Here is a 12,818-nt window from a genome sequence, read left to right as displayed (position 1 = left end):
TACAAAAAGGTTATTTATAGCAATATCAATAAAGATTTCCCTTTATATCTTACATTTATCTAGACAAACAGTGACGTTTTATTATAAAATACAAAAAGGTTATTTATAGCAATATCAATAAGATATGTAATTGTTTTTGAAGTCGACTAAGCCGTTTTGAGAATTCCCTTCCACAGATTTGGTCGATCAAAATAATTAAAAATAATAATAGGGGAAAGAAAAAAAATAAAGAGAGAAATGAGTAACAATAAACACATGGATTAAATATCGCATTAACAGATTTTCTGTTTGCAAAAATCTGCCCAAGGCGGTCATCGATCCCGGGACCCTTAGATGTGGGGTCGAACACACTAACGAATACGCCACGGTGGGTTATTGTTTTCCACATTTCTAATATTTCAAGATTGCTTCTAAAGTAAAGTATAGATGGTAAGAGATAATTTCGTCCTAAATACCCGGTCAAATTTCTTAAAAATTGAGATATACGATGTCTTATATGATATTTGATGAAGAAAAAAAAATTGATAAATATGAAATGCATTTCCTGTGTTCAAGAGTGATCATTAAGAAATGGGGTGCGCAACACGCGTTGTCAATGAAGCATACACACCTAGCTGTATTTAACCGAAACGTGTGTGAATAAATAGAAATATGTCTCGTAAAGGGGTATTTGTTTTGAGAACATGATTTATGCAAATAAAGAGCCGAAAAGGGTGCTACTGCGTGCAATATAGATACGCTGCGTGTACGTCTCGGCGTGAGCTGCTAATTTTGTATGCTAAATGCGAACTTCATTACGATGTAAACAATCCATATGCACAATCCCCGTGTGTGCGATTGACACACAGAGCACTTTAATGCATGTAGAAAATGTAAACCAAAATATTTAGCGATGCCCGGGAAAACGGGAAATAGATAGAAAATGTAAATTAATTTTAAATGCAAATGGAAATACGTAAAACAAAATTATTTCAATTGTCAGAATTTCATTAATTACATGTACAACCAGACGGAGATTTTTGATGGGGGGGGGGGGGGGGGGGGCAACCCTCGAACATACGATTGTACAATCAGAATTTATACATTACGGACGGTGATTAGAGCATGTACTGCCGTTTGGACTTGATATTTTTTGTAGGAGAGTATTCTATTAAATTTATTGTTGACTGACAGTTGGATTATGGTGTAAGAAAGAGTACCTCGACGTTTCATTTCGTTTCATATTATAAGTTGCGAGTAAGAATTATTTTCTAGAGACCATGGCTAAGACGTTACTTGAAATTTAAAAGAGTGGAATTATTCTAAACACTGTAAAAATTGTTACAAGACTGAGGCCGTTGACATTATCTCCATTGAGAATAACATGATGAATTTAAGGCCGTCAATTGTCAAAGATGAAGGTCAATATAAGGGCTTTTTGTTAAATTATCTCTAGTGTCTCAGCATAATCGGAAAAAGATTACAAATCAAATTTTAATGAAATCGGGATTTACATATTAGTACCGGAATACACCTGGAAATTATTTGAATTTATCAACTTTTCTTTTACATATGAAACTACGGCGGCGTGGAAGGGCCAGATGAGTAAAAAAATTAATCTTATTCGTTCGGACGAATTAGCTATTTGTTCGGACGAATAAGTTATTTGTTCGGACGAATTAGGATTCGTTCGGACAAATAAATTATTTGTTCGGACGAATTAAGATTTGTTCGGACGAATTAGCTATTTGTTCGGACAAATAAGTTATTTGTTCGGACGTACTAGGATTTGTTCGGACGAACTAGGATTTTTTCGGACAAATAAGTTATTTGTTCGGACAAATTATGATTTGTTCGGACAAATAAGTTATTTGTTCGGACGAATTAGGATTTGTTCGGACGAATTAGCTATTTGTTCGGACAAATAACTTATTTGTTCGGACGATTAGGATTTGTTCGGACGAATTAGGATTTGTTCGGACGAATTAGGATTTGTTCGGACGAATAAATTATTAATAGTGGTACATGTATGAGAGAGAAAGAGAGAGAGAGAGAGAGAGAGAGAGAGAGAGAGAGAGAGAGAGAGAGAGAGATGTCCTAATCATGGATACATAAATGTGAAAAGTCTAATCAGTTTACATGATCATGCGCGGATCCAGAAAAATTTACCGGGGTAGTGGTGGTGGTGGTGGGGGGGGGGGGTCTGATAGATAGTTTTGTTTGCGGGGTGGGGGTGCAAGGCCCCCCGACCACCCCGGCTCTAGATCCGCGTATAGATGTATGCCAACTCTAGGCAGCGCAGGTTTTTTCTTAGCTAACTATAAGTTTTATTTCGCGCAATGCCAGAAGAAATGATTCCAATAGTCATAATTATATGATTCCGCAGGTGGATTTCGATTCTCGATGTTTATATTGAAAATATAGTCATTCTCCTGTTTACTTGGGACACTGGACATACGAAATTATCTTTCGCCTTAACTTTATACATATACATGTATACGATCAAAGTTAACTGATATGCTTCGTGGAATTGTAATAATCGCACAGTTATTTAAGTGACTTATAAAACAAACTAATTTTTACTTATACTTTATAATTTAAAGTCAGCAAAATAACCCAACATCCTAACTATAATGCAAAAAAGTAATAAAAATAGAATTTAATGATAAAAATACTTATTGTCCGTCAAATAGACCTCTGATGACGTATTTGCATGTTAAAATTATCATATGGCTTTGTAAAGTTTTCCTATGTTTGGAATCTTAGGAGCGCAAATAAAAACATTATCAATAATCATAACTGATTGAATAATCATAACTGATTGAATCAAGTTATGGGGAAAATTAAAATAATTGGACGATTTAAGGTGAAATAAAAGCTTACAAAACAATTGACAATTTTATACAATATTTTCAAAAGGTTGTATCTCATTTTTCTTAACTATTATTGAAAAATATTGTTTATGAATCAAATATCGTAAACATCTGACGCCTATTTTCATCGGTCGAATGCGGCATCCAGGTTATTTATAGATAAAAACTGCATATGGTGACGACTAACTTTGATTTTGTATCGACGAATTTTGATGCTATGTCTGATTTTAAAAATGAAATAGATTCAAAGTTGACTAATGAGACAACCATTAAGGTTAACATTAGTTTTAGACTATCGGAAACCCATGGCACCATGATAATATAACTCCAATCCTTTAGATAGATAGAGTTTGAAAATTAAGCTTGACAGCACAATACATGTATGTCAGATATTGCATACATGTCAGATAGTATACATGTAACACCTATGTCTATATTATTAGCAATTTATCATTTGAAGGAAAGGGGTGGCTTGACCCCCCCCCCCCTTTCATCTACATCATTACCAAAGCAGATACATGTAGTCTAAATATACATGTAGTCTTTATATTATAAAGTATAAGTAAAAACTAGTTTGTTTTATAAGTCACTTAAGTAATTGTGCGATTATTACAATTCCACGAAGCATATCAATTGACTTTGATCGTATACATGTATATGTATAAAGTTAAGGCGAAAGATAATTTCGTATGTCCAGTGTCCCAAGTAAACAGGAGAATGACTATATTTTCAATATAAACATCGAGAATCGAAATCCACCTGCGGAATCATATAATTATGACTATTGGAATCATTTCTTCTGGCATTGCGCGAAATAAAACTTATAGTTAGCTAAGAAAAAACCTGCGCTGCCTAGAGTTGGCATACATCTATACGCGGATCTAGAGCCGGGGTGGTCGGGGGGCCTTGCACCCCCACCCCGCAAACAAAACTATCTATCAGACCACCCCCCCCCCCCACCACCACCACCACTACCCCGGTAATTTTTTCTGGATCCGCGCATGATCATGTAAACTGATTAGACTTTTCACATTTATGTATCCATGATTATGACATCTCTCTCTCTCTCTCTCTCATGCATGTACCACTATTAATAATTTATTCGTCCGAACAAATCCTAATTCGTCCGAACAAATCCTAATTCGTCCGAACAAATAACTTATTCGTCGGAACAAATCCTAATTTGTCCGAACAAATAAGTTATTTGTCCGAACAAATAAGTTATTTGTCCGAACAAATATCTAATTCGTCCGAACAAATCCTAAATCGTCCGAACAAATAACTTATTTGTCCGAACAAATCCTAATTCGTCCGAACAAATCCTAATTCGTCCGAACAAATATCTAATTCGTCCGAACAAATCGTAATTCGTCCGAACAAATAACTTAGTTGTCCGAACAAATACTTATTTGTCCGAACAAATATGTAATTCGTCCGAACAAATCCTAATTCGTCCGAACAAATCGTAATTCGTCCGAACAAATAACTTATTCGTCCGAACAAATCATAATTTGTCCGAACAAATAACTTATTTGTCCGAACAAATAAGAATTTTTTATTTTTTCATCTGGCCCTTCCACGCCGCCGTATGAAACAGAGGAAGTGTCGTGTAAGCTCTGTAAAAGGAAAGTAAACGATATAGTACAGCATTTTATTCTAGACTGTCCTGTCCTATATAAAAGTGGCGAGAATCTTATGCATCTTATAGTAAATTCGTTGACTGTAAATACATATGTCAAGTTGACATACAACTCGGACAGCGTAATAGTTGGTACTATTCTCGGATTGAAGGACGACGACGTCATTCCAGAGTAGGTGTGGGCAAGCTATATGCTCTCAGTTTCGGAAGGCATCACAGTGATGATAAAGGACATGCGAGCACTCTTGTAACGTTTTTTTGTTTAAAATATGTGCGATTCAAGATGAACACTCCATGATATTTGAACATTGATTGTGTTCTGTATATTAGTAATTGTATATTTGTGTTCGTGATAATTTAATGCTTGAAATTTCAGCACTATTTATTGTAAACACATTGCACTGGATTGAATCTCTAACTTATAGAGGAAATAAAGAATGTCTGTCTGTCTGTCTGATAGTTTATAAGTGTACCTGCAAACATGACCGGGAATAAGCATACTTGCACTTATGCATACAGGTAATATCCGCCCATGTAGTTCAGTATTTAAGTATTAAATAGCATTAGATTATCAGATTTTGATATTTAACTACTTTTTATATTGACAATAATCATTTATTCGTAATTATCAGACTTTGTTAATCAGCTAATTAATTCATCACTTAATCGTTACGGGAGATTATTAGAACGTTGACGATCCTTTTCGGTCTTTTCAATTTCACGAAAACTGTATTGGGGAAAGCGAATGTCCAAATGTGCCTTTTTCAAATATGGACACTGCATATTTGAAGTGTAATCAATCGCTTTTCTCGACTCAGACTACACTTATGGCTATGTATTACAACTGCATCGATGGTAAGGTATATCATCTAAATTTGAAGGTATCGTTTTAGCCATGCATGTTTTAACAGTGACTTGTAACAACTTGTTAAGGTTAATTTTGTTGCTTTAGTATCATATGATGGGATGCTTGATTATAAACATGAAGTTGGAAGACGAACCTAAAAAAAAATCAATACACAAAAAACAGTACCAGAAAACAAGTTAAATTTCAAATACCAATGTGCTACTGTCGTTTTTTTTATGGTTAAGAATGCTATTAATATCCATTGGGTTTTTTTTTCAGAGTCTAAGATTGCAATTATTGTTGGATCACACAGTTTACAATCAAACGACAGTGTTTATCTTCAAGGAGCTAACAACGATGGTAAAATATCCGCTTTCAATGTAATGAATAACTCTTGTTCCCTTGAAGCACCATTTTGTAACAGTACACTAACACTCGATGTTCTAGATTTGCGACTAGCAGACGATGGCACAGACTGTAAACAAAGTCTTACTATCGTCGACGGAACCCGCAGTGTGACCTTGACCTGTGCCAACAACATTCACTATACAGTATACAGTGTACCATCACAAACCAATTATATAACTATTACGTTCCAAAATTCGATGACTGTCCAAGGCGGCCATTTTTGGCTAGAATTTAGTGGTAAGTGTGAGGTTGTCATCACTTCAGAAGAAAAATAAAAATTTGTAATTTTAATGTAACCTTATTTTGAATCAGGAATTTCCGAAGAAACTGTTCAATTACACTGTCCAGCCAGATCGCAAGAAATTGACTGCTCTGTATCAACGAGCACAGAGAGTGATCCAACGATTGTCACAACTACATCAACGACGTTATCAACAGCAAACCAAACAGTTTATGAATCAACAAGCACAGATAGCGATCCAACAACTGTCACAACAGCATTACCAGCCAATCAAACAGTTTATTGAGATACGTCTGCTAAGAATGGAACAGACAATGGTATATTAATCAAGTGATAATGTTTACGTGACATCAAGTTCATAACAATAAGTAAATACAGAAATAATCATAATTATATTCTTTGTTATTTCAGAGAACGAAAAGTTATATATCATTATTGCAGTTGTTGCTACAGTAATTATTCTCTCTGTCTCAGTTGCTGCCATTCTTTGTAGTTGGTTAAAAAAGGTTAGTTTTAATTTCAATTTTTGTCACTAGTATATTAAAAAAATTCTTTTGTTTAAACTGAATGTTATATTTACATTGCTTGTGTTATTTTATTAAAGTTAATGTAAGGTACAATTTGACCATTTTAATGATATTTATGAAATACACTCTACTACAAACGAATTTATCAAATTTCATGTATATTTTTTGTCATACTAGCATTTCTCAACAGAGATATCATATTTAAATACTTCATATAAATGAATTAATGCAACATTGTATTGCAATTCTATGTATTAATTCAAGCTTGATTCGCTGTAATCGAAATATAATGCGTTTAACTTTAATTTGCTATCATTTAGTAGGAAGATAATCTTATCAGCTTTAACTTATATAGATATTCAACAATAACTTAATAAATCTTGTTTTCCGACAAGAAGAGATCTAGAATATCAGCATAAAAATCAATGGAAAATGAAAAAGGTGTTTCTGATGATATAGAAAGAGATCAGAAAGAAAATAAAAGTCCTCAGATATATCAAAAAAATTCTCATGAAAGTCCACCCGAGGATGGCAATCCTAACAACAACTTTCCTTCAAATCAAAATCACAGTAATTTCATTACTTCAAAAAAAAGCCCAATCATTTGGAACCAATAATGAGTGAGAATGGAGATCTTCGATCAAATAGCAAGAAAAAGAAGAAAAAGAAAAAGAAAAAAAACCAAAAAGATCAACATACAAAATCCACGGATGTCAATGAGGGAATTATTGCTGTCAACAGTCAAGCAGAAAACGCACTTGTTGAAAACGAGAAAAGTGAGAAAATTCAGAAGAAAAAGAAAAAGCGAAAACGCAATCATCCAGAAATTGATTTGGAAACTCTGATCATAGATCAAGAACAGGGAAATACAGAAACAAATCAACCTGAGTGTAACAATAATCAGGATATTCAACCTCCTAGCTCAGGTAATGATATAAATGGAACGTCATTTAATGATGAGCGGGGGACTACAATGACTGAAAATTACGAAAAAGTAAAAAAGCATAAAAAGTCTAAAAAGAAAAGAGCAAACACAAACACCAACAGGAAGAAACAGCAGAGCAGAGCTTTGTTCAGCAAGAGTCAGCAGGGGATTAAATTTTATTGAATGATGATTAGTGTCAAAAATTGGTTGACTATTAATATTATAACTCATTTGAGAAGGTATCAAGAATTTTGCATCGTATTTAATTTTGAAAAGGGGTATTTATTTCAATTTATAGACATATAAACATTTATTTGTACACTGTTTCAAACGTAATACAATATTAAACTTTACAAAAGATTCTAGAAACCATTCATTTTTTAAAAACATTTTGTACTAAATATGATATGTTGAATTTTTAGTATTGTTATAAACATGTATGATTATCTATAACGGAGTCATCATTAATACCGATAAGTGATGTTACAAGTTTTGGTCATTTTTAAATATGGAAATAAATAGAAACCGTAGCATTTACTGTTGTTTAAAGCTTTTAAAAACTTGATTATAATGGTTTTCGAACGAATTTTTTTTTCCTTTATGAGCCTCCTCTATTGCTAACGGTAAGCTTGCATGTGACGTTGATAATAAGCACAGCAGTAGATTTGAAGGACACAATCTAGAGGCAAACATTAACAATATTCGTGAAGGATTCATATTTTAATATCATTATTCAAATAAATAACTTTTCCGCAATTACAAAATATACAATAAATGATTTTTAAGATTTCTTAAAATATTTTATGCATATTGATGATTTCTGTTAAGTTCGCGAGAGTTATCTTTCCTGCGGTATTGTCAAAGTTATACAGCATCTTCATATATGGACACAAAATCAACGTCGCCGGAGGTAACCAATGAATTTATTCCGCGGTAAAATCTTGGGAGCGTCATTTTAATAGCGTGGGTTCTCACTTCTTTCAGGACGCCGATCTCATTGCACTGGAATCATCACAATTTATTGGTGTTTTCCAGAGATAGTTCATATTTGTATAGCCTCCCTGAGGCGGATCTCATTGCACTGGAATCAATACAATTTACATTGTGTTTTCCCGAGCTTTTTCATATTTCTTTAGCCTCCCTGAGGCGGATCTCATTGCACTGGAATCATCACAATTTACTCGTGTTTTCCTGAGATTTTTCATATTTCTTTAGCCTCACTGAGGCGGATCTCATTGCACTGGAATCAACGCAATTTACTTGTGTTTTCCTGAGATTTTTCATATTTCTTTAGCCTCCCTGAGGCGGATCTCATTGCACTGGAATCATCAGAATTTACTTGTGTTTTCCTGAGATTTTTCATATTTCTTTAGCCTCCCTGAGGCGGATCTCATTGCACTGGATTCATCAGAATTTACATGTGTTTTCCTGAGATTTTTCATATTTAAGGTATCCGATGTACAATTGACCAAAAAATGATGCCTGGTAAGGTATATATTCAATGTACTCGTTTGATAGGTAAGGATACGTAGTTTCTAAAAATAGATGTTTTTCCCGCCAAATCACTATGGGGAAGTAACTCTAGCTCTGCAAATCACGCATGGTAAAATACTACTTTTCTTTGACGAAAACATGTGTAATCATTAATAATATTTATCAAATAAATATTACTAACATATTTGAATAAAAATAAAGTTTTTAAATAAATTGATTACCTTTATCAATATCTTTTTTTATTTTTGCGAATTTTTTTTTACAATGACCATGACGACTCGCACGATTTTTACCCCCCCCCCCCAACGTTAGCCGTCGCATTCATAATCCAACGCATATTCCCGTTACCTGGTAATTTTCTTTTACGATTGAGAACTTGTAATTTTAGAATTAAATATCTAAATTGTTCATTTTCTTTTCATTCAGCAAAATGTTTGCACAAAAAATATTGTTACTAATACAACGAAGTCGAGAATTGCGGGTCACATCAGGTGTGTAAAGCGTTACGAACAATGCGTGCAAGAACCGTGTGAAATGTTTAATTAGAATTCATTCCAAACCTTTTACTCGTAGAAAACAATATATACTGTGTTATCTTTTACTCAAAATTGTATCCTTTTTAACAAAAAAATTAAGTCAGTTTTAAAATGGAGATTGTCGATAAAGTCTGACTACGATGTTTCCGTATCGGTACAATTGTGGAATGCACAATACATCAACATGCTTTACACAGTTATAACAAAATATGAATCAACCATAAATGACGCTGTGGTGTTGTAATGAGCATGCATTTTTTACACGATAATATTGTGTACAAATACCACACATAACATGCATCGGACATAGGCTATCTGGCTGAACCTGTCAATCAAATCTCGAGTATTTGATTTCATTTGATGGTGACGCGCCTCTTTTATGTAAACAGCAAAATGAAACGAATTGACTTTAAAGCAGTCGGAATCAGTATCTAATAGTATTATTTGAATGATATAAAATCCAGCGATTTTGAAAAAGTAAAAAATGTACCGTTCATGCACATACATGTAATATGAAATGCGAGAGAAGAAAATTGTTTGGAATCCCGATGAAAAAATAAATGAATGATTAGAAATGTCATTATTTGACTCTTGTTAACTTGATTTACGGAAAATAACAAGGAGATGTTTTAACACAATAATTACAATAAACGTGTACAAGCATTTTAACCACGAAATCCGTATGCTTGGTACTTATTAAAAATAGTTAGTAGGAAATACGCCGTTATACAAATGTTAGGTCCGAAACACTCTGCATGTATAATGAAATTAGGTATACAAAAAATTGAACAAATTGAATAGGGCCATACGATTAACAGACTACCCCAATTCAGGTTATGCACAGTCACAATATCTATGAAATCAATGATTTTAAAAACGACCTACTCTGTATTTTTTGACGAAATACGTGACTTGTGTACTGCAACTTTTACTCTATAAATTAGGATTTTTTTCTTCACGTTATTGCAAGAGCGCCGCGGGAAAAAATGACGTCATACAACGGCAAATGACGTAAAGCTACTACAACGTCACAATCAGCGTAAGGGGGATAAGTTAAAAAAACTCGTTTTAAAATTAAGGAAAAAAAATATTGCTTGACTTTATGCATCAATTGTTTATTCTTTATCGTTTATTATGTCAGATCAAAAATAGTGCGACTTTTTGAAAAATTATTTCAAGCTCCGTAATCTACCGAGCTTATCCCGGATAATCCCGAGCTCTCTGGCTCAATTGTACATCGGATACCTTAATTTTGCCTCCCTGAGGCGGATCTCATTGCACTGGAATCAACACAATTTACTTGTGTTTTCCTGAGATTTTTCAAATTTAAATTTTGCCTCCCTGAGGCGGATCTCATTGCTTAGGAATAAACACAATTTACTTGTATTTAACACAAATTTATTTGTGTTTTCCTTACATATTTAATTAACTCCCAGAGGTTTATTTTATTACAATACAATGTATTTACCACAATTTTATATGCATGCGTTGTTAGTGGATTTTAATTTTAAATCTACTTTCCATTTATGCTTTCCTTAGGTTTGTCATTTAATATTCAATAAACTACACAATAATTAAAAAAAAAAAAAAAATTAAGTATTCCGGAATTTTCATGTTTTATCATATATTTTCCGATTCTATACAGACCGGTTGTTGACAATGGTTTACTAACCAATATCAGTGAAATTTGTAATTTTAGTTATCGTCATCAAGAATAAGTATGCCACCAAAAAGAACAAGCCAAGCTCGCGCAAAACCATCAACTGTCTCAAAACAAAAGAAACGCAGGACATCAATGAACTTGGAAGTGGTGTCGCCAGCTTTATCCCCCGATGTACTGGAAACCATCACAGCACAGGTGACCCAGCGGGTGACGGCCACAATTAGAGACGAGTTGATAACGCTGATAAACAACATTAACAGCAACAGTGCTTCAAATTCTCAGGGGAGTATTAGTATAAACCCTCTAGGGGCATCTAACAACGATGATAATGACGGGTTGGTAAGAGAATCTAGATATCTGGACAACGCTATTCAACACTCAGTTGAAGCGGTAGTTGTGGATCACAATGAGAAAATCGCTGGTAAGTGTCCGACAGGTTTTGTTAGTACAGCAGTACCAATTGATGCAAGGGTATGGGATCAAACTAAATCAAAATTTGGTCAAACCAGTATATAGAATTTGCAAGCCTTTTGTCGAAAGACAAACAAAAGAAAGGTAAGTTATCTATTCAGGTCGAAGATGGTGACAGTCCAGGCAAGCTTACGATCCACCAGGTAGAGAATGATTCCCAAAGCGAGGTAACTCTCACATCCATGCATGACTGGCTTACAGCATGGAATATATTTGCTGCAATTTATTGTATTAAATACCCAGAACAACAAGCTAAATTAGCTAAACATTTAGAATCAGTCAGAGATATTGCAGACGCGAAGGGCAATTGGAAAGCTCACGACACCGATTTTAGGATGCTTGTTGCCCAAGGACAAGTTTCATGGGGTGATGTACACATGGAGTTATATGTTAATGCCAGACTGACGACAGCTCTATCTTCAAAACCTAACAAAAGTCATAAAGATATGTCATATAGCTCTATGCCAAGAGGTGTCTGTTTCCAGTACCATTCAGGTAAGAATTGTTCAGCAGGCTTGTCTTGTCGCTTCCAACACAGATGTTATAACTGCGGCGGGTCACACCCTTTTATTCAATGTACAAAGCAAGCCAAGCAGCCCTTTCGGATCATGCAGAGGTATCAAAACCAAACAGGTAGTACAAATACAGGGAAACAATATAACCAATCAAAATCATTTGGTACATCCAAGCAAGGGCCCAACACCAATCAAGGTAAATAGACTTGCTCATTGGTTATCAGGGTATGAAGAAGATGAAACTAATTTTCTAGTTCAGGGTTTTTCAAAGGGTTGTTATTTAGGCTTTGTTGGAGAATGTCCTGGAATAGAGTCAAAAAATTTAAATTCGGCTCTTACAAGACCAGAAATTATTGATCAAAAAATACAAAAAGAAATTTCGGCTGGTAGAGTTCAAGGACCTTTTGAAAATAAACCATTTTCCAATTTACAGTGTTCACCACTGGGTTTGGTTGAAAAGAAAGAGCCAGGTGAATTTAGAATGATTCATCATTTGTCATACCCAGAAAATCAATCAATTAATGATGGCATACCACCTGATGAGTCATTTGTTCAATACTCATCTATTTCAGATGCTATTCATTTAAAAAAAAAGTGTGGAAAAGGTGCTTTCTGTTGTAAAACTGACATTAAGTCAGCATTTAGAATTATTAATATTCACCAATCTCAGTATCAGTTTCTTGGGTTCAAGTGGAAGAGT

General features: G+C 34.2%; 1 protein-coding gene across 1 annotated transcript; it reads left to right on the top strand.

The window, feature by feature from the left end:
• The first annotated feature begins 7,130 nt into the window (after positions 1 to 7,130).
• On the top strand, positions 7,131 to 7,622 carry LOC136271432 (G patch domain-containing protein 4-like). Its single transcript, XM_066071458.1, has one exon. It carries the CDS (start codon positions 7,131 to 7,133, stop codon positions 7,620 to 7,622), a length of 492 nt encoding a protein of 163 aa, XP_065927530.1.
• The last annotated feature ends 5,196 nt before the right edge of the window (positions 7,623 to 12,818 follow it).

This window comes from Magallana gigas, chromosome 9 (assembly GCF_963853765.1).
Source record: "Magallana gigas chromosome 9, xbMagGiga1.1, whole genome shotgun sequence".
Taxonomy (NCBI): Eukaryota; Metazoa; Mollusca; class Bivalvia; order Ostreida; family Ostreidae; genus Magallana; species Magallana gigas.
This window is presented reverse-complemented; position numbering and strand designations above follow the sequence as displayed.

Coding starts and splice junctions, on each gene's coding strand:
- LOC136271432 (XM_066071458.1), top strand. CDS start 7,131: ATGAGTGAGAATGGAGATCTTCGATCAAATAGCAAGAAAAAGAAGAAA.